The sequence below is a fragment of the Chenopodium quinoa genome, unplaced genomic scaffold, assembly GCF_001683475.1.
Source record: "Chenopodium quinoa cultivar QQ74 unplaced genomic scaffold, ASM168347v1, whole genome shotgun sequence".
Lineage (NCBI taxonomy): Eukaryota > Viridiplantae > Streptophyta > Magnoliopsida > Caryophyllales > Amaranthaceae > Chenopodium > Chenopodium quinoa.
The window spans coordinates 2,549,658-2,568,059 of record NW_018743920.1 but is presented as its reverse complement, the minus strand read 5'-3'; the positions used below and the strand labels follow the sequence as shown (position 1 = coordinate 2,568,059).

Sequence of the window (18,402 nt, the reverse complement as noted above, 5' to 3'; positions counted from 1 at the left end):
AAAAAAGTTGGCTCAAAATTAGTGGACTATTTGTTACAATGTTTCTTTTTGATAAATTTTTCAACTTTTGTCCCCATAATTAAGTAACATAAAGAGCCCACTACCTTTACAAAATGGTAATGATTTTGTGATGAAAGTCTAATTTGAGCATATATGCTTCTACTAGAAAAAGTTTGAAGATCTAGTTTATTTGGATTAGTTAATAGTTTAATACCGACATAAACATGTTTCAAAACATGCATAATTAGATGGATCTAATTTGATCCTGCATACTGCATAGTGAAAAAAAGTTCATGTGAAAATTAAGTATATTATAATGTGCAAAATATGATTAAATGGTTATAATTATCATTTACAAGGAAAAAGCACGAATTAACTCGAACCAAATGACGTGTTTGACACATCTAAATCAAGTGCCGATTTCACCGATTATGCCATTAGAGTGCATATTCTAATTGGATCAGGTTATTTTAAATCTTTAGCCTATTAACTTATGATGAATAGTTAGGTCAAATCGAATTCTAACTTACCTAATTTCAAATAAAGTTTGGATTTGATCTAAGTTTTACATGTTGAATATTCTATGGAGTACATGTTAAGCCAATCTAACACATTTTTGTCCTTTAATGTTCTTTTTTTTTTTTTCACATTTAGTAGCTGAATTTTGTAACAAGTTGGTTGTCACTCGTCAATGTAGTTTTATTAATAATTCAACGGCGCAAAACAAGCTCTTATTCTACAAATTGTTTTTAATGATAATAGTAGTATAACATAATTATTGTCAACCGCTACTTTATCCAACACTTCTTTCAAACTTTAACAACGTTGTTGAATCTTTTGACTAGTTAAAACTATTAATTTGAACACACCCTTTATCTATATGATTTTATTAAGCTCCGATAAATTAGCCATGCCCTAACAAATTAATAACATAGTATAGGAAGGAATGGTGTAATGATGCCAAAACCCAAAACCAAATTCTAAAACTCAAAAGATGAGCCCTTAGATTCTCTATAACACAATATTCCAAGGCCAAACTTCTGCTCTAAACCATCTTTTTCAGTTGAAAGTTATATCTGATTAGCTGTTAGAGTTTTGCTCTAAATTTCTTTAATCAACTTTCTCATCTAAAAATTCCTTAAAAGGATATACTCTAAACTTTTTAAGCAACCAATAAACTTTTCCTTGTCTTGCGCATGCCACATTAATTTAGATGATGATTAGAGCTGCTTGCTTTTATCTGAATTATAAGAGTAGTCCACTATTTGCATAAAAATAAGCTAAGTTTAGAAGAATATATGTATAAAATAACCTAAGTATAGAAGAATATAAAAGAAAGCTGAGTACAGAAATATTTAAAGTAATGCTAAAAAGGATTAAAGGGGTTGAAGTTGATCAAGTAAAAAAATAGAGCGCAGCCCTTTACAAGTCTAGTATCAGGCAAATGCATGCGTTACTTGGAAGTTGGAACTAAAAAATAACAAGATGGCCAGAATTTGAAAGTGGAATCTTGATAAGAACGAGAACTAATAAAAGTTCTTGATTCAATTGGGGTTCAACTTGAGGAAATAGTTTTCCAACAAATGTTGTTATGCTCTTGGTTAAGCAAGAACAACTCTGTTACCGGCTGATTTAAGTTCTTATTGGTCAACTCCCAATCTATACTTCTCGTGTTATTATAAAAACTGTTCTTAGTAAGTATACATGTTACATAAATCAATAAAAAGAACAAGAAATATGTTGGATTTTTTTTTTTATTTTTATTTTTAATTAAGCAGTTAGCTTACTATTGGAGTGAGAAAATTACTTATAGGTAGGAATCGTAATATAAATGGAAGGGTGGATAAGCAATTTTCCATATCCTAAGAGATTACAACTTTTCAAAGAAATTCCACTTTCCTCTTTTCATATATTTCATGTCAACCGAACATCTCTAATATTCAATTTTTAGAATCACTAATATTCAATTCCTAGAAATTAAAGTTTCACGTCTCTCTCCTTGCAATCAAACAAGCACTAATAAACAAAGGAAGTAATTATAATTGCATTATCATAGTACATTAGTACTAATATTATATGGAGTATTCAATTTAAAATGGTAGGCTAATGTAATCAACTTGTATTTCGAAAGATTCTAATCCATATTTATATTGAAGGAAAATCTAATAATGACACTGAAATTGAAAATTCCATTGTCTTTCATCAAAATGGAATAATTTTCCGGCCCCCAATTTAGATATGCAAGAAGATCCAATAATTATCCCCTAACAATAACATGTATGATGTTGGAGCGTTTATTTGTGTAAGACCCATCATTGCCCTCTTAATATACATTGTTATTCTATAATCACAATTTACAACATCTATAGGTATTAAATAATTCTTGTGATGATATCTAAACTTATGAGGCTATGATAAAAGTTTGTCTTTAATATCGTACTTTGTTTTTACACCAACAAAATAATTTTAAACTCATCTGTCATCAAAATATCTCACAAGTCTTTCTATCGCTTCCTCTTAGATCAAATAAATGAAAGTAGTTACATAAAATTTACGAAGTATAATCTTCTTAGAAATTAAAATCAACAAATCTTTGAAATAATACTCAGCATTGATATGAGAACGATTTCACGACTAGGAGAGTAAAAAAAATTTGACTATAATAAAAAGTCTTTGAATGAAAATGTTTGTATTCCGAAGTATATGTAATGTTAAGGTGATTGGGACAATATGAATATTGTTATTTTTTCTTACCTTTTTGTGTACAAATGTATTACGTTATTCCATTATTTGATGATTAATAGTTTATTCCGGTATGGATGAAGAATTAAGCATAAAACCTTGCATGATTACGACCATAGAGTAGAGTTTAAGTGGTAGACCAATATATCGGTGGTAGGGAGCTATTATAGTACGTAGTACTCCGTCCATATTATTATATATAGTCAATCAAAAAAAAATTAAATTTTTTTTAATGGCTATTTTACTGATTAATAATTATTCCATTGAAAGAGTTAGGCAAATCAACATTTTTTTAAAAGTTTGTCAATATATTATATATAGACAAAAACGTAGTATTCCATATAATTTAAAACTAAGTAGGCGGGTTGTTACTTTCAATATCACATTGCTATGTTTACATGAGTTATTGAATTAAAGAGTTCAACATTTTTTATTTTACATTTTTGATAAATATCTTGAAAGCCTAATAAACATCATTTAATTATTTTAGTTTGTCTATCGATATTGTTCTCCTATTCTTTTTGGATTGTTTGTACTAAGAGAACCATACCAATATCTCAAAGTTATAATTCAAATATGTTCAAGAAATATTGTTTAATTTATTATACTCCATTATCAAAGTTCCTTATATATTGGAGGCAATTTTTTTTTTTTAAATAAATATATATTGCATTAAATATTGACCAACAAAAACAAATCATTATGATTTTCTTTTTATACATTATCAATCATGCATGTCTAGCATTAAATTTAGCTAAATGCAACTTGATAAAAATAAATAAAAAAAAATAAATTTAGCTAAAATTAGCTTAACTATAATTTTTCTAACTTGACTTTCACAAATTAAAATTCATCTTAAATACATCATGCATTTGTAAGTGTTTACCTATCCCTACCCCTTAAAACGGGGGATTAAAGTTTTTAAAAACCTCCACTAGAATTTTTTATATTATTAATTATTGTAACAAATCCCTAACTTTAAACTAGTTCACCAGAGAATATCCAAATTATTTAGTTGGATCAATTTTTTTTGGGATTTTTGAAGAAGGGAATCAGATATTGATGATGGATTATAATTATATAAACGGAATTTATGGAGATCTTGATTTGATCATGGATTTTTTTTTTTTTTTTAATGTTGATGATTTGTTAGCTACCATACTACCATCATGGATGATGTCAACTAAAGTGTTCACCTCTCCAAATAAATAGAACGAGGTCTTCTTAATGAGCGTTAAATAGTGTTGGATGTTGTTTGAGATAGTAAACTGAGTGGAAACACTCTCATAGTCTCATGAATGACACATACTTTGACATGACATGAATTTTCAACTTAACATTTCGTCTCATCTTATTTAGTAAACATAATTTTCTTATGAAATCGTCTCTATTTTTTTTAAAAAAAAATCTTATTATTTCTTTCATCTGGGCACACTATCGACTATACATAATTACAAAAAAGTTATGCATTACCCCCTTTGTCCTTGTCTGTTTGTCCTATTTGACTTTTCACAGCTTTTAAAGCACATCATATACACGTAAAAATTATAAAAACTAAATATTCTTAATGTAGACATTGAAATAATGAAATAAATTTAACAAGATTCCACGTAACTATTATTTCTTATAGACTAATAAGAATTTCGAATTTATAGCCAAAGTTTCTAAAATTTGACTTCGAAAATAGAATAGGGCAAACAAGTAGGAATGAAGGGAATACATACTAAAATAAAAATCATCAATTCATCATCAATTACGCAAAGTGTGTCAACTAAATACGGATGTAGAGAATATTATTTTGAAATATGTACTTTTATTTAAATCGTTGTTGTTAGGCTCAATAACAAAGTACAAACCAAAACACTTTATTTTATATTATACGGAGTAGTATGTTATTCTTTTTAAACACCAATTTATTAAGCATTTTATTTAAACATGAACCTAATACGCTATTAATATAATCTCCCACCCTTTCCACAATTCCACAACCCAAAAGTGGACAAACTTGCCCCCCACTATCCTCCCTCCTTTTCTACTCAACCTTCATTGTTCTATAAATTAGCACGTCCAACTTTAACGTCCTTCCTTCACACATTTCATGTAACAAACACTACATAAAGTGTTCAATTTTATGTGTAGAAAATCAATTTAAGCAAAAAAAAAATGGGGAGAGATTTATGCGTAGGACATGGGTTTTGTGCAAAATTAAACAAAAAATGGGAGGAGTTTGAGAAATTTATCAATGAAGCTGTTTTAAACAGTGTAATTGGTAGGTTTTTCAAGTTAGATGCTAGAAAAAGTAGTTTTACAAAGGAGTTACGTGCTGCCACTACCACTTTCTTAACCATGTTGTACATTATTACTATAAATGCTAGTGTTATTGCTGATTCTGGCGGCCGATGTTCGGCCGCTGATTGCTCGCCCTCGGGTGGGGCTGAATGTGTCCTAAAGCCTAACCCGGGGTACGAGAACTGTTTAGCTCAGCTCAAGAAAGACCTTGTTGTGGGTACCGCGTTATCATCCTTTGTGGGGTCCGTTGCTATGGGCTTGTTTGCTAATCTCCCGTTTGGGTTGGCCCCTGGGATGGGGTCCAATGCTTACTTGGCTTACAACTTGGTGGGCTTTCATGGGAGTGGGCCCATGTCGTACGAGACTGCCCTTGCTGTGGTGCTTGTTGAAGGAGCCGCTTTCCTTCTTATCGCCATGCTCGGGCTTCGGGCCAAGTTAGCTCGGTTGATTCCTACACCGGTCCGGCTCGCTTGTGCTGGAGGGATTGGGCTTTTTATTGCATTCACTGGGCTACAATCTCATCTTGGATTGGGCCTAGTGGGCCCTGATTCGTCCACATTACTGACCCTCACGGGTTGTCGGATCACCGACCCAACTACGGGCCAGTGTGTTGAAGGGACGATGCAAAGCCCAACTTTATGGTTGGGCATAGTGGGCCTCTTGATAATATCATATGGGCTTATGAAGAACATCAAAGGTAGCATGATATATGGTATACTTTTTGTTACATTTATATCATGGTTTAGAGGTACAAGCGTTACATATTTTCCGTACACAACAATTGGTGATGAAAGCTATGGTTATTTCAAAAAAGTGGTGGATTTTCATATGATAAAATCCACAGCAGGTGCAATTAGTTTTGCGCATTTTAATACTAGTCATGTTTGGGTAGCTTTGATAACATTATTATACGTAGATGTGTTAGCTACAACAGGTACATTATACACTATGGCCGAAGTTGGTAATTTTATAGACGATAAAGGTAGTTTTGAAGGTGAATATGCCGCGTACATGGTTGATGCAAGTTCCACCATAGTAGGGTCTGCCCTAGGCGTTTCCCCTATCGCCACGTTCATCGAATCAACAGCCGGGATCCAAGAAGGAGGCCGAACAGGATTAACTGCGGTAATAATTGGACTTTACTTTCTATTGTCATTGTTTTTTACCCCACTAATGACTAGTGTACCACCATGGGCTATAGGGCCAGGACTAATAGTAGTTGGAGTTTTGATGATGAAAGTGGTAAAAGAGATTGATTGGAGTAACATGAAAGAAGCAATGCCAGCCTTTATTACCATAATACTTATGCCCTTAACTTACTCCATATCCAATGGGATAATTGGAGGAATTGGATTTTATGTCGCGCTAAGTTTGTATGATTATGGTGTAACGATGATCAAGTGGTTGATTAAGATGAGAAGGACCGTGATTAGGGAAGAAAATCAAGTAATCGCGGTTGCTGTGCCTGATAATGAAGTTTGATGTTGAAGTTATAAGCATGTTTAGAAGGTTAATTTGTAGTGTATTAAATTAGCTTAATTAGTGAGAATGTAGTACATGTATGCACAAGGTTCAATGAGAGCTTCACATCCATGTAGTGAGTAAAATATCAGACATATATAGGTTTTGTAATCTTTCAAGGGTTCTTGTGCATGCATTATGGATATAAATATAAAATCTAAGTTTGGCCATTTATTTGGATTGTGGTTTTACACATTTTTTCCACTTGATTAAGAAGATCATTTCATAATTTCTATTTAAGAAAAAAAAAAGGGATCAATTCATAATTTTATGGGGATCACATCAAACCTACTAGACCTAAAGTTGGACAATGTACAATAATAAAATTATTAGTGCACAAAATAAATATTGATAAGGAGTTCTGCCTCCTATGCTCACAAGCCACCACCCAAGTTCAATTGTAATATTGTATTATATTTGAGAAGGGGAGTAACTGACTAAGGTTCGTAAGAACTATTGATAAATTGAAATAATGATCATTTTGAGATAGGATAAAATAAGTCAGGCGCATAGGTACCTATTTATTAAGAAAAAAAGAAAATACAACAATTCTTGAGAAATTGAAATGCAACGTTTTTAATAAATACAAGTCAAATTAGAAACACAATTTGAGTCCAAACTCCAAAGTTCTCACTTCTTCAAGCTTTTGTTAAACACAATTAATTCATATACCAATTGCAATATATTATACCATACACCTGAACTCATGTAATTGAGTACATGAAAGCGTAGAAAAATAAGACAATACGATCATTTAGTGCATATAATTTGTGTAGACAAGGTGTAATAATCTATACGTAATGTGTACATAATGTATTTTAGCAATTTAAGAGCTTACACCAACATATATACATTTGTGCACACATGCGATGTCATAAATTCACCATAAGTTCGCACCCTTAAAGAATGAAAAAACGGCCAAAATTATGGCAGCTTCACACTTTGACAGGAAGTTGGATTTTTAATTTGATTGTTAGTTGAGAACTTACTTAATATGATAAGTTGCTCGTATAAGTTAACTCATCCATCACGATTCATAAAGCAACTCTTCTTGGTGACATTAACATTTTACACTAATGCTCCAAATTTCTTTCGTGTAAAGCATCAACTTTGAATTGGTAAGAAATAAATTGCATAATTTTGATTTTTTGTTTCATTCTATCTTTATCTAAAAATTTAACTTTATGATTTGGGTAAGAGTATATTGTGAATAATGCCAAGGAAAATGTAGAGGAACAATATACATTAATTAAGAACAATTGTGTTGGATATGGTAAATACAAGTATAATATTGATATGGTAAAATCGTCATCCCTTGATTCTTCATGTGCAAAATAAAGCTTGTGATTTTGGATTTGAATTTTGTGCTAATACATACAAATAACACTTGCTCATTCTTTTGTGGAATCTTATATTATTAATCACATTTGAACGGATATAATCATATATTTATTTTAAATATGAAACTAAAAAAATCACGTATTCAAATGCACATAATAGACCGCACTAAAATTATGTTGCATAAATAAACAAATGAATTTCTTAGATGTACAATTTGACAAATAAAACTCATCATAGGCCATCTTTTACTAAAAACGCAAAAATCCAATGTGAATATACAATTTAGAATTACTCCATTACTCTTCATTCCTCCAAACAACCAAAACATGTGTAAGTCTGTTAAGGACGAATTTTTATATCATTTTAGTGACATGAAAAAAGTAGTACACAGGACCAAAAAAAATGTATTTTATATAGTTAAGCTATAAATCCTAGATTGATTTTTTTTTTTTTTTTTTTGGTGTTTCTAACTGGTTCATCTTTTGCATTGGGCTAATTCAGATTCAGAGGACTCAATTTTGTCGTGATTATATTGATTAATTATCAATGTAATCTTAGTTACACTTTGTAAGAAAGTTCACAGCTAGAATAGTCCAAAAGTGCTTCCTCTTTGAAAGGAAAAAAGGTGATGTTTTCTGCCAGTTTCTCAATGCGCAAGCTGTATTATAATGCAAGATAGTTTCACAAAAAAAAAAATCTACCCATAATCCTATTAATTTCTTTCTCATGCATTAAGATATAAAACCAAATACGTTATTCTTATTATGGTAACAAATCATCTCTAACTTATAATTAACTCACTAGAGGCTATCTTTGATAAGATAGCTTAGATGCTCCAACTCATTCATCATCAAAAATAAAAATGCTCATTTCCATTCAAATTAAAAGTCCTTAAACATTATAAAGTTCCATCACCAAAATTTAACAATAGATTATTTAGTATATATGGAGATGGTTATAGAACTTTGTGTTAGATCATCAAAAGCATGGAACAACATTGAAAAGGGCTTGAATGACAACATCTCAAGTAGTAGAGTGGGCAAATACTTCAAATTAGATGAGAAGAAGAGTTGTTTCACAAGGGAGTTTAGGGCTGCTACCACCACTTTCCTTGCCATGGCTTACGTTATCACCGTCGTCTCCACCCTCCTTAGCGACACCGGTGGTACGTGCCCAACACCGAGCCCGAGCCCAAGCCCAGAGGAGCCCAACATGGAGTATGACAACTGCATTTCAGTGGTCAAGAGTGATTTGATTGTAGCCATTTCATTGGCTGGAATGATGGGCTGCTTTGCTATGGGCCTTTTAGCCAACCTTCCCTTTGGGCTAGCCCCGGGAACCGGTCAAACCATGTACATGGCCTACAACTTGGTGGGTATCCATGGAAGTGGGCCCATGTCATATTCAAATGCATTGGGCTTGTGGATAGTGGAGGCCTTATTCTTCATCGCGATATCAGCAACCGGGCTTCGGGCCAAGCTAGGTAGACTAATCCCACCTTCGGTCGGCCTTGCTTGTGCCGTTGGGATGGGGTTGTTCATGGCTTTTATTGGGCTACAATCCCAACAAGGTGTGGGCCTTATTGGGCCTGACCCAAGTTCAATCGTTCGACTACTCTCGCTAAAAAGCCTAACTTTGTGGTTGGGCATAGTGGGCTTTTTGATTATGAGCTATGGACAAGCCCATGAGATTAAAGGCAGTATGATATATGGAATTTTATTTGTGACTACAATCTCATGGTTTAGGGGCACCTCAGTTACATACTTCCCTAAAACAGTTGATGGTGAAGCAAGATACAAATATTTCAAAAAAGTGGTAGATTTCCACAAAATCAAAAAAATAGCTGGTAAAATCAGTTTAACTGATTTTTCCAAAGGAACAACTTGGGTGTCACTTTTCACTTTGCTATACATTGACATTCTTGCAACCACTGGGACATTGTACACCTTAGCTGAAATAGGAGGGTTCATAAACGATAAAGGATCGTTCGAGAACGAATACATAGCTTACTTGATCGATGCATCAGTGACAGTCGTGGGCTCTGCTCTTGGTGTCCCTCCAGTGGCAACATACACAGAGTCATCGACGGGTATGAAGGAAGGTGGACGCACAGGGCTAACAGCGGTGATCATAGGTATATTTTTCTTCTTGGCCTTATTTTTCGCGCCATTGTTAATTAATGTGCCTCCATGGGCAATAGGCCCTTCTTTGGTTATGATTGGGGTGATCATGATGAGGGTGGCAAAAGACATAGAATGGGGCAACTTTAAAGAGGCAATACCGGCTTTTATAACAATAATTCTCATGCCATTTACTAATTCTATACCCAATGGTATAATTGGAGGATTGGGAGTTTATGTTGTTCTTCACTTTCATGAATGGATTGCTTGGTTGGTTAAATCAGTCCTGAAGCCCAGAAAGAAGAAAGAAATTGAAAGTGATGCAATTGGAGCTGATAATACGAGTGAAATCCCTTAACAAATCTTTTAACTTTGCAATCCATAGTTTGTACTCGTCCTTAATTTTGTTTGAACTGCATTTGTACTCTTGTTTAAGTTATAAATGAAGTGAGATGTTTTTGCACTAACAAGTCCAATCAGAGCTCCGAGCTCGTGTAGAATGGTTTATAGGTTTTTGTTAAATCTTTGATGAACCTACACACATGCTTACGCTGAAGAAGAATCTGACCACAAACGAATCTATCCCAGAATCAATCAGCAGTAAGCGAATATGTCATTTAACAGTCTTTTCCTTACTTATAATAGACCGATGCTGATTGCTATTTGCAGTTCATTTCCAGATCCGCGAATACCTTTAATATTCGATACACAAATAAGGTGATGAATATAAACACTATTTCATTCACAAAAGTAAACCCAGATTTTCAACTACAGCGATGTACTAGCATTTAGCCGGGAAACACCATTAGCTCAAAAAGAAAACCAGTAGCTTTCTACAAAAACCATATACAACAGCAAGAGTACCTTGTAATCTGAATAAACCGACAAATCAGGTTCAGAGTTTAATTCTTGGGTAACTGATGCTCCTATGGACAGCGAATGCGATTGAGAATTAGGAGTTGGAATGCACCTTTGTCGATCTTTTCAGCTACAAAAGCACACTCATCACCGGTACAAATCTTGTTGGCCTTTCTGAATTCCTTCCATCCACTAGCCAGAACAAAGAGGTTGTTTCTCTTATGGTATAACACAGGCCAATCTCTGCCAGCAGGATCTTTAAGAGAAATCAGCTTGTGTTTCTTATCTAATCTTTGCCTCCACTTTATAGGTAATGCCTCAGGCAACTCCTGCAACAGAACAATAAGAACGGCTCAGTGTACTGCATTGCAGGGGATACCAGAGGTGAAATTGGTCAGGACAAATGAAAAAAATAAAGGAAGAATCAGCACTTGCATTCTTCTAATTGGACATGTAAGACTACACCAAAGTTTGCTTTGCTGAAAGAAATTATTACCAAATGTAGAGGGGCGCCAATAACAAAAGTTCCATCCGAAGCTAAAATAACAAGAACTTGCACAAAAAAGAATTTAATCAGAATAGTGCTTAACATAGACTGACCACCATGGTATAAAATATAGCCTGCTCATTTCAGCCTGGATCACCAGCTCAGGAAAAATTTAGAGCTAGAAAAGTTTGATAAAACCCGAGATGATCAGGGCTAAGACAAAAGTGACATGCCAGTAGCAGCTGTCCAAAACAGGCCTGTCAAGCTGGGCTGTGCAACAGTTATTCAGGACTAACTCAGTCTAGACTACAGCAGTCACTCTAAAAGGTTTGAGGAACATCACAATTCCAAAATGCAGCCATTTGAAAATGTTACTTAGCTCTGCGTCCTAATCTAATACTATAGTCTACAACTCATCTTATAATCTAGAGCTGATTAGTCTAAAATAAACTATTGTCCAAAATTCATGTTTTTATCATATTATGGTAATGCCCTATTCAAAGCAAGGTGCAAACAATCTTAAGGTGTAACCGTATAAGGCTGCCACTAGTGTTTGGCTAATCCTCTCTCAAAGGATCAATAGTGACAATGTAAGATAGCAGCAATAACAATAGTTCAAATAACATCCATAATCTGAAGCAATGGTAATTGAGACAAAGGTTATCAGAATATCCAACATACAAGGAAAGATTCATTGTCTGGTGGTACGGAGCATATAATCCTGCCGGCAGGTACGGATAGAGAATCGCAGAAATCAACCGGTTCTGCCTTCACATCTTTACAAACCTCAACATCATCTTCCATTGGATTGTTCACACCAAGACCACTAAAGTTACTCTTGGCCTCCCTATTGAAAGACAAGCTAGCAACAAATGAGGTACCTGCCAACAAATTAGCAGAAAGGTCTTGCTTAAACTCTCTTGGTTCTTGCTTAACTACTCTCACCGTCCCTCCTGATCAGGAAAAAAAAAAGTCAATTAACTAGTATTTCAAAAGATGTTCAATGTTAAATACATGTCACACCAGGGTAACACAACATGGCCACATAGCCTACATTTACCTTCCCTGCCACAAACAGAATTAGAACCTGGTGACTGACTAAAACCAGATGTGGTTGAAGGCTCACAAGTCTGTTTTTTACCAAATAAGTTTGGGGGTGGCATCAAATTTGAAGGCAGAATTGGAGAAACACTGGGAACTGGACTGTGTTTAGAACTTGACAAGTTTGCTTCATCATTATCTGACAGAGACAAAAGAAACAAATTGAGGAAAATTCAGAAATGCAAATCGCCAAATAAAGTCCAAGGTCACTCACTTGAAGGTACCGCAGTCTTTCCTTGAGTTAAAGGGAACTTCTTCGTATCAATTGAGGTACTCCGGGTTCGAGCTTCATCAAACGCACCTGACACTTGAGAACACGTGTTCCCTTGAAGGTTACCCTTATGATCATCTACTTTTTTGTCTATCATCTTGGAGGTAGACGGGTTAGATATATCGTCTCTATTACCATTCATGGAGAAACTAGGTTCTATGTTAAATGACTGGAAAGGAGGCTGATCAGATAGATGTTCTCCAAGGTCTTCTCTGGCGTCTAATTTCTTACTGGTCATGTTGGAGATGGACAGATCAAAACGATTGTCATCATCACCTTTCCTAGAAGAACTTGGATTCATGCCGGGCGACTCGAAGGCAGACAGATCAAATAGATGTTCTCTATTAGCCTCTTTAGCAGTATTTGTTTCTCTGTCATTCAAGAAGCATGGCTCCACTAAAATATCTACATCTGGAACCAGCTGGGGCTTTTCAATGACATTTACCTGTCTTTGAACATTTTCTTCCATCACAGGAGAATCATTTAGATTATTCACATCATCCTGACTCCAACTGATGTCATCCATGTAAGTGTTTGATCGAGGAACAGCATAGGTATTGAAACAGTTATTTTTTTGTGATGGTTCTCGTTCCTTATACGATGGATCAGAAGGAGAATCCCCGGTAGTTTTTGGTCTCTTGTTCTGATAGCTCTTTACACTAGGAAATGATTTTTCGTATCCACTTTTGCCATAAATTTCAACGATAAAATGTGATCCTGTGGGACATAACGAAATACCACAAAATCACCTAGAACAAGGCCATGATCCAGAGAAAACTTACGCCATCCCTCTTGGAAGGCAACAGAACCTTGTACATCAGACAGGACCACTTCCCATTTCTGGCCAGTTAAATCCTCGAGACATGCCTTTTTTCCTACTGATGAAAAAATAATTCTGCTAAATTTGGGAGGTACAAACTGCAAAACAAATAGACTATTAAAAAGAGCAGTTGTCTATACAATAGCTCATTAAACAACTGAAATCCATGGGGAATAGTTTCGATTTTGCTACAGAAAAAAATTCAATCAGAAGTAGGGCAATATGGGTCTCTGAAAACACACCATTTCTTCAGAAAACTTCTTGCCATACATGACTTTAAAAAAACGAGGGAATCATTGGAGAACGATCATTCCGTCCTTGATGGATCAGCAAACAGTTCATGAAGCACTCATCACAAGACTCAACCTCTCGAGCCATTTGGCACATTTGCAAAGACCTAACTGGAAAAGACATTGTCGCCCATTAGCAAGTAATAATATGTAAATATGCTGTCAATCAGCAATATAACTTTATTGAAGATGATTACATCTATGTAGAAAGGTTATGAAAAAGAAGAAAGGCCAATCTCAGAAATTTTATATTGCAGATAATATTCTTCAGATACTATCCAATAAAGTGCATGGTAATCACATTAAGATTAAAGATACAATTACTACAGTTATTTTCAGCATGACAAGGTAAGATTTTTTTCCTGTTCTGTGACCTTTGACATTCTAAAGCATGAGAAATGGCTTTAAGCCTTTAAGTTGTCACTTGGCAAAAGCAAAAACTAAAAGTAGCCAATGTTATAAATGCATGGAGAATATGGCAAAAGGTTTAATTCCAGCATATGAACAATGCCATGACCAGAAGCAATTGAAAATTAGTACATTCAAAGAGTGGCATAATGTTCTAGGCATGCTTATTGGCTATTGCATCGGTTAGGTCCTTACATCTGACTAATCTGAATAAGACTAACAACTAAGTCGAAATAACATCCAAAATTAAACTAAGCTTCCCAACCCCAACAGTAAACTGTCGGGATCACATTTTCAAATTGAACCCTCAACTCCTAGAGAAAAATGAGAATACTGAAATCATAAAACCAACAAAAATAACTATAATTTCAATAAATGGCATGAGCATCGAAATCTATATCTTAATCATTCTTAAACGGATGTGGTTAGGCAAGCATATATAATATTCAAATAAGTTGTGAAAAAACTACCCATATACCTCAACCATCTACATTATAAAGACTCAAGTGCACCCAAAATCATCTACCCCTCTATAATCGTCGATACAATTTCAAGTCACCCTACATATTTTCATAATATACCCAACATAACTCAATAAGGACACATTCAATGGTCATTAAAATAACATAGCACCCTCAATAAATAATTTCTTGTTTCGTCTCATACTTAAATATACAAGCCATAATAACATATATGCATAGATACAATTGAAGAAAGGAGAGTAGAAGTTTACAAACTAGGATCTAATGCACCCAAACCATGAATCGGTCGAGTAAATTTATAAAACCATCAAATTTATAATTAAGAATCAAAAGAACCTACAATTCCTACAAACATAGTTCATTCTACTAACATACCCAAAATGCAAGTTTATAAATTAAAAATAAAAAGGATCAAATTACAGAGTTTTCAGAACTAAAACGAAGGCCAGAACCCTTAAAACAGTGTTTGGTTCAGAAAAAAAAAATGCAACAGAATTTCCCTGAAGATGGAAAAGTTATTAACAAGAATTTTACTCCAAAAAAAAAAAAAAAAAACCGTCCAAAATTTTCTCTTTTCTTTCAACTCTCACACTCCTAGAATCATGTATCTCACATTCTCACCCTTCTAGTCAAATTGTGAGCAGAATTTTTTTTTTTTTTTTTTTTTTGAAATGGTTTACAACTAAAACATTAATAACAGATAAGCAAAAAACATATATAAAAAAAAAAAAAAAAAAAAAAAGCACAATTCAAACAGAAATTAACCAAATTAAATAAGAAAAAAAAAAACTACAAAGATGAAAGAAAATAAGGGGGAGATGTAGTACCTTAAGTTAGAGAGAGAAAGAAGTGTTTAGCAGGAGAATTGCATTTTTGAACAGGAAAATATAATTTCTGGTTATAGAGTTGTGTAAATTTGGGGGGGAATTAAATGATGGTGCCACAAACAAAGCTCAGATATTTCAGAGTTTAGTCTTTTTAACCTGTCAACTTCACAACTCAGTTGAACTCAAAGCACTAGCACATGCACATCAAACTCCTAAACTACAATTGGGTGTAAAAACCGGACTACTGTCAGGGGCGGACCCACCTTTAGTCATAGTGGGTCCGGTGACACAGTATTTTTTTTTAAAAAAAAATATCAAAGAGACCCCTTATTATAGATAGGTGGTCTCTTTGATGCTGCTATTGGTAACAACAAACAATATCAAAGAGACCACTTATTAAGATAGGTCTCTTTGATGCTGCTATTGCATTTCGCAATTTTTTTGCGCTACTTTCTTTTTTCATTAAAGAGACCAGTTATATTTAATAACTGGTCTCTTAAGTTATCTCACTTTTTTTATATAATTTTTTTCCCTTTTTATATCTTATATTTGTACAACCAATTTTAATATTTCCCCATAAAGCTTATCAATTAACTAAAAAATCATAAAGTTAATTCAATATAATAATTTTATTGTACCATTTGTTTATAACATGTTATTTGTAGTATTTTCGACTTGTAAAATTGAATTCTTAAGTACTGTATTTGGTTGTGGTATGAATTTTTGTGTCCTATTTTTGGATTGAAATCAATTTGGTGAAATATATATATATATATATATATATATATATAATTTCTGGATTGAAATTAATTATGAACAAGACATGGAAAAAAAAAACTGTACTTTCACAAATGATCAATAATTGATGGTGACACACTATCTCGGAAATTCTGGATCCGCCACTGACTACTGTACAAGCTTTTCGAGTTGATAAAAGTATAAAAAAATGTTAATCCCATAGCAAATTTGTAATGAAGGGTTTTAGTCAACGACTTTTCATTATGCATGAGTCCCTTATTTGGGCAAAAAAAATTACTACCTTGTTTTTATTGAACTTTCTTTTATCATGCTTGTTAATACATTATTTTACAATTAATAATGTCTTTAATTTTTGACATTGTAAAATTGTAAAAAGTGAATATTAATAAAATATATATTGAGACGATTCAAAAAAGATCTCATTTGACTATATTTTATCGTAGCTATACATAAAAAAAAAAAAAAAATATATACTCAGCACGGAGTATGAAATGTCATGTGAATCGAAAAAAAAATTTGTTAATTTAATTACAAATTCATTACGGAGTGTTTTTTTCCCTACTCATATTAGTTTTGCCTAAGGATAAAACAGTAATTTGAATATCCGCATTGTAAGAAATGGAATAGTAGATGTGTGCATGTGTCATTTGTACTCTTCATTAGTCGTAAATAGGTAGCTGATTGAGTTGAGCAACTCGAACTCGACTCGGTCAACGCTCGGTCAAAACTCGACTTGAGTTAGCTCGACTCGAATTTGACCCTACTCGGCGAGATAGTAACGAGCATGAGTTGAGCAAGCTCTAACTCGACTCGTTAAGCTCGTGAGCAACTCGATAATATATTTTATAAATATAAAATTTACAAACAAAGTTACCATGTTTAAATAAATTAGACACTTAATAAATGTTAATTTATATTATCAAAAACAAAGAGTAAATTTATAATAATAGATACTTCCCCTGTTCTTTTTTTTATTGCATTATAAGAGATTTCATGCTTGCCAATGCATTACTCTAGCTATTAATATTTTTAATTATACCTTTGTAAAAATTAAAAAAAATTGATATTTAGAAAATAGATTTCGATATGAATCTAACTAGATCCCACATGACTATATTTTTCTTTACGAATAAATCACAAAAGATGGGTAAAGAAAATTATGTGAATAGTGTAAAAGTCAAAGTGATGCGATAAAAAAAGAACCGAAGAAGTATAAAAAAAAAGAAAACAATATAAGTAAAAAAAAAAGCATATAATTATAGAAGGGCCAAAACTTTAACGAACAAATCGTGAGCTATTCGACTCGACTCGAAACTTTAACGAGCACAAGTCGAGCAGGTTTTATTAGCTCGGAATTTTAGCGAGCACGAGTTGAGCATGCACATGTTAAAAGTTTTCGAGTTGAGTCGAGCACCCCTCAGCTCGTGATCGACTCGCTCGATAAGCACACTAGTTGTAAATTTTTTTTGAAGGTCACGTTAATTCTAAATTTACAACTTCTATGCTAGAATGGTCAAAAAAAACATGTGTGTATTACCCCCATCCAACATTTGATTCAAATCAGACTATAGAGTTACTTCCTTCGTTTTTTTAAGTGCCCCATAATGATATTTCACGTAAACTTTAACTAGTAATATATTTAATTATCATCAACTATAACTTATGACAATTGAATATTAATAATCTATTCATTAAGACGATTCCGATAAATATCCACAAGATTACATTTTTTCTTATGTATAGTTCACAAACATTGGTCTAAGTATGTTTAATGAATATTGCCAAAATCTCTAATGGGACACTTAAAAATAATGGAGGAAGTATAAGAAAATACTAGTAATCCTCTTCTTTTGAATGTTTTAAGGTGATGTTTGGTAAGAAAATATGAAAAATGAAAAATCTGAGAAATTGTAATTTAATAGAGTTGATTAGTTAATAGAAAATTGGTGGAATGAGAGAAGTAGAAAACATGTACCATAAATTTTCACTTCCCTCAAAATTTTAAAACTTAATTACCAAATAGAAATTTTTATGAAAAGTTAATTCCTATAAATTCCCAAGTCATGTGAATTTCTAATTCCTGTAT

The 18,402-nt window shown here is 33.3% G+C and overlaps 3 protein-coding genes across 3 annotated transcripts; 2 read left to right on the top strand and 1 right to left on the bottom strand.

Annotated features, from left to right (window-relative positions):
- The first annotated feature begins 4,661 nt into the window (after positions 1-4,661).
- On the top strand, positions 4,662-6,743 carry LOC110687891 (adenine/guanine permease AZG2-like). The gene has a single exon (XM_021864533.1). It carries the CDS (start codon positions 4,906-4,908, stop codon positions 6,511-6,513), a length of 1,608 nt encoding a protein of 535 aa, XP_021720225.1. The 5' UTR covers positions 4,662-4,905; the 3' UTR covers positions 6,514-6,743.
- Positions 6,744-8,339: 1,596 nt separating this feature from the next.
- Positions 8,340-10,455, top strand: LOC110687599 (adenine/guanine permease AZG2-like). Its single transcript, XM_021864238.1, has one exon. The coding sequence runs from the start codon at positions 8,839-8,841 to the stop codon at positions 10,369-10,371; it is 1,533 nt and encodes a 510-aa protein (XP_021719930.1). The 5' UTR covers positions 8,340-8,838; the 3' UTR covers positions 10,372-10,455.
- A 239-nt stretch (positions 10,456-10,694) lies between these two features.
- Positions 10,695-15,948, bottom strand: LOC110687890. The gene is made up of 6 exons (XM_021864532.1): positions 15,558-15,948; positions 13,793-13,951; positions 12,674-13,648; positions 12,419-12,598; positions 12,040-12,311; positions 10,695-11,200 (listed from the first exon to the last, which is right to left on the bottom strand). The coding sequence occupies exons 3-6, from the start codon at positions 13,254-13,256 to the stop codon at positions 10,940-10,942; spliced, it is 1,296 nt and encodes a 431-aa protein (XP_021720224.1). The 5' UTR covers positions 13,257-13,648; positions 13,793-13,951; positions 15,558-15,948; the 3' UTR covers positions 10,695-10,939.
- Between the last annotated feature and the right edge of the window lie 2,454 nt (positions 15,949-18,402).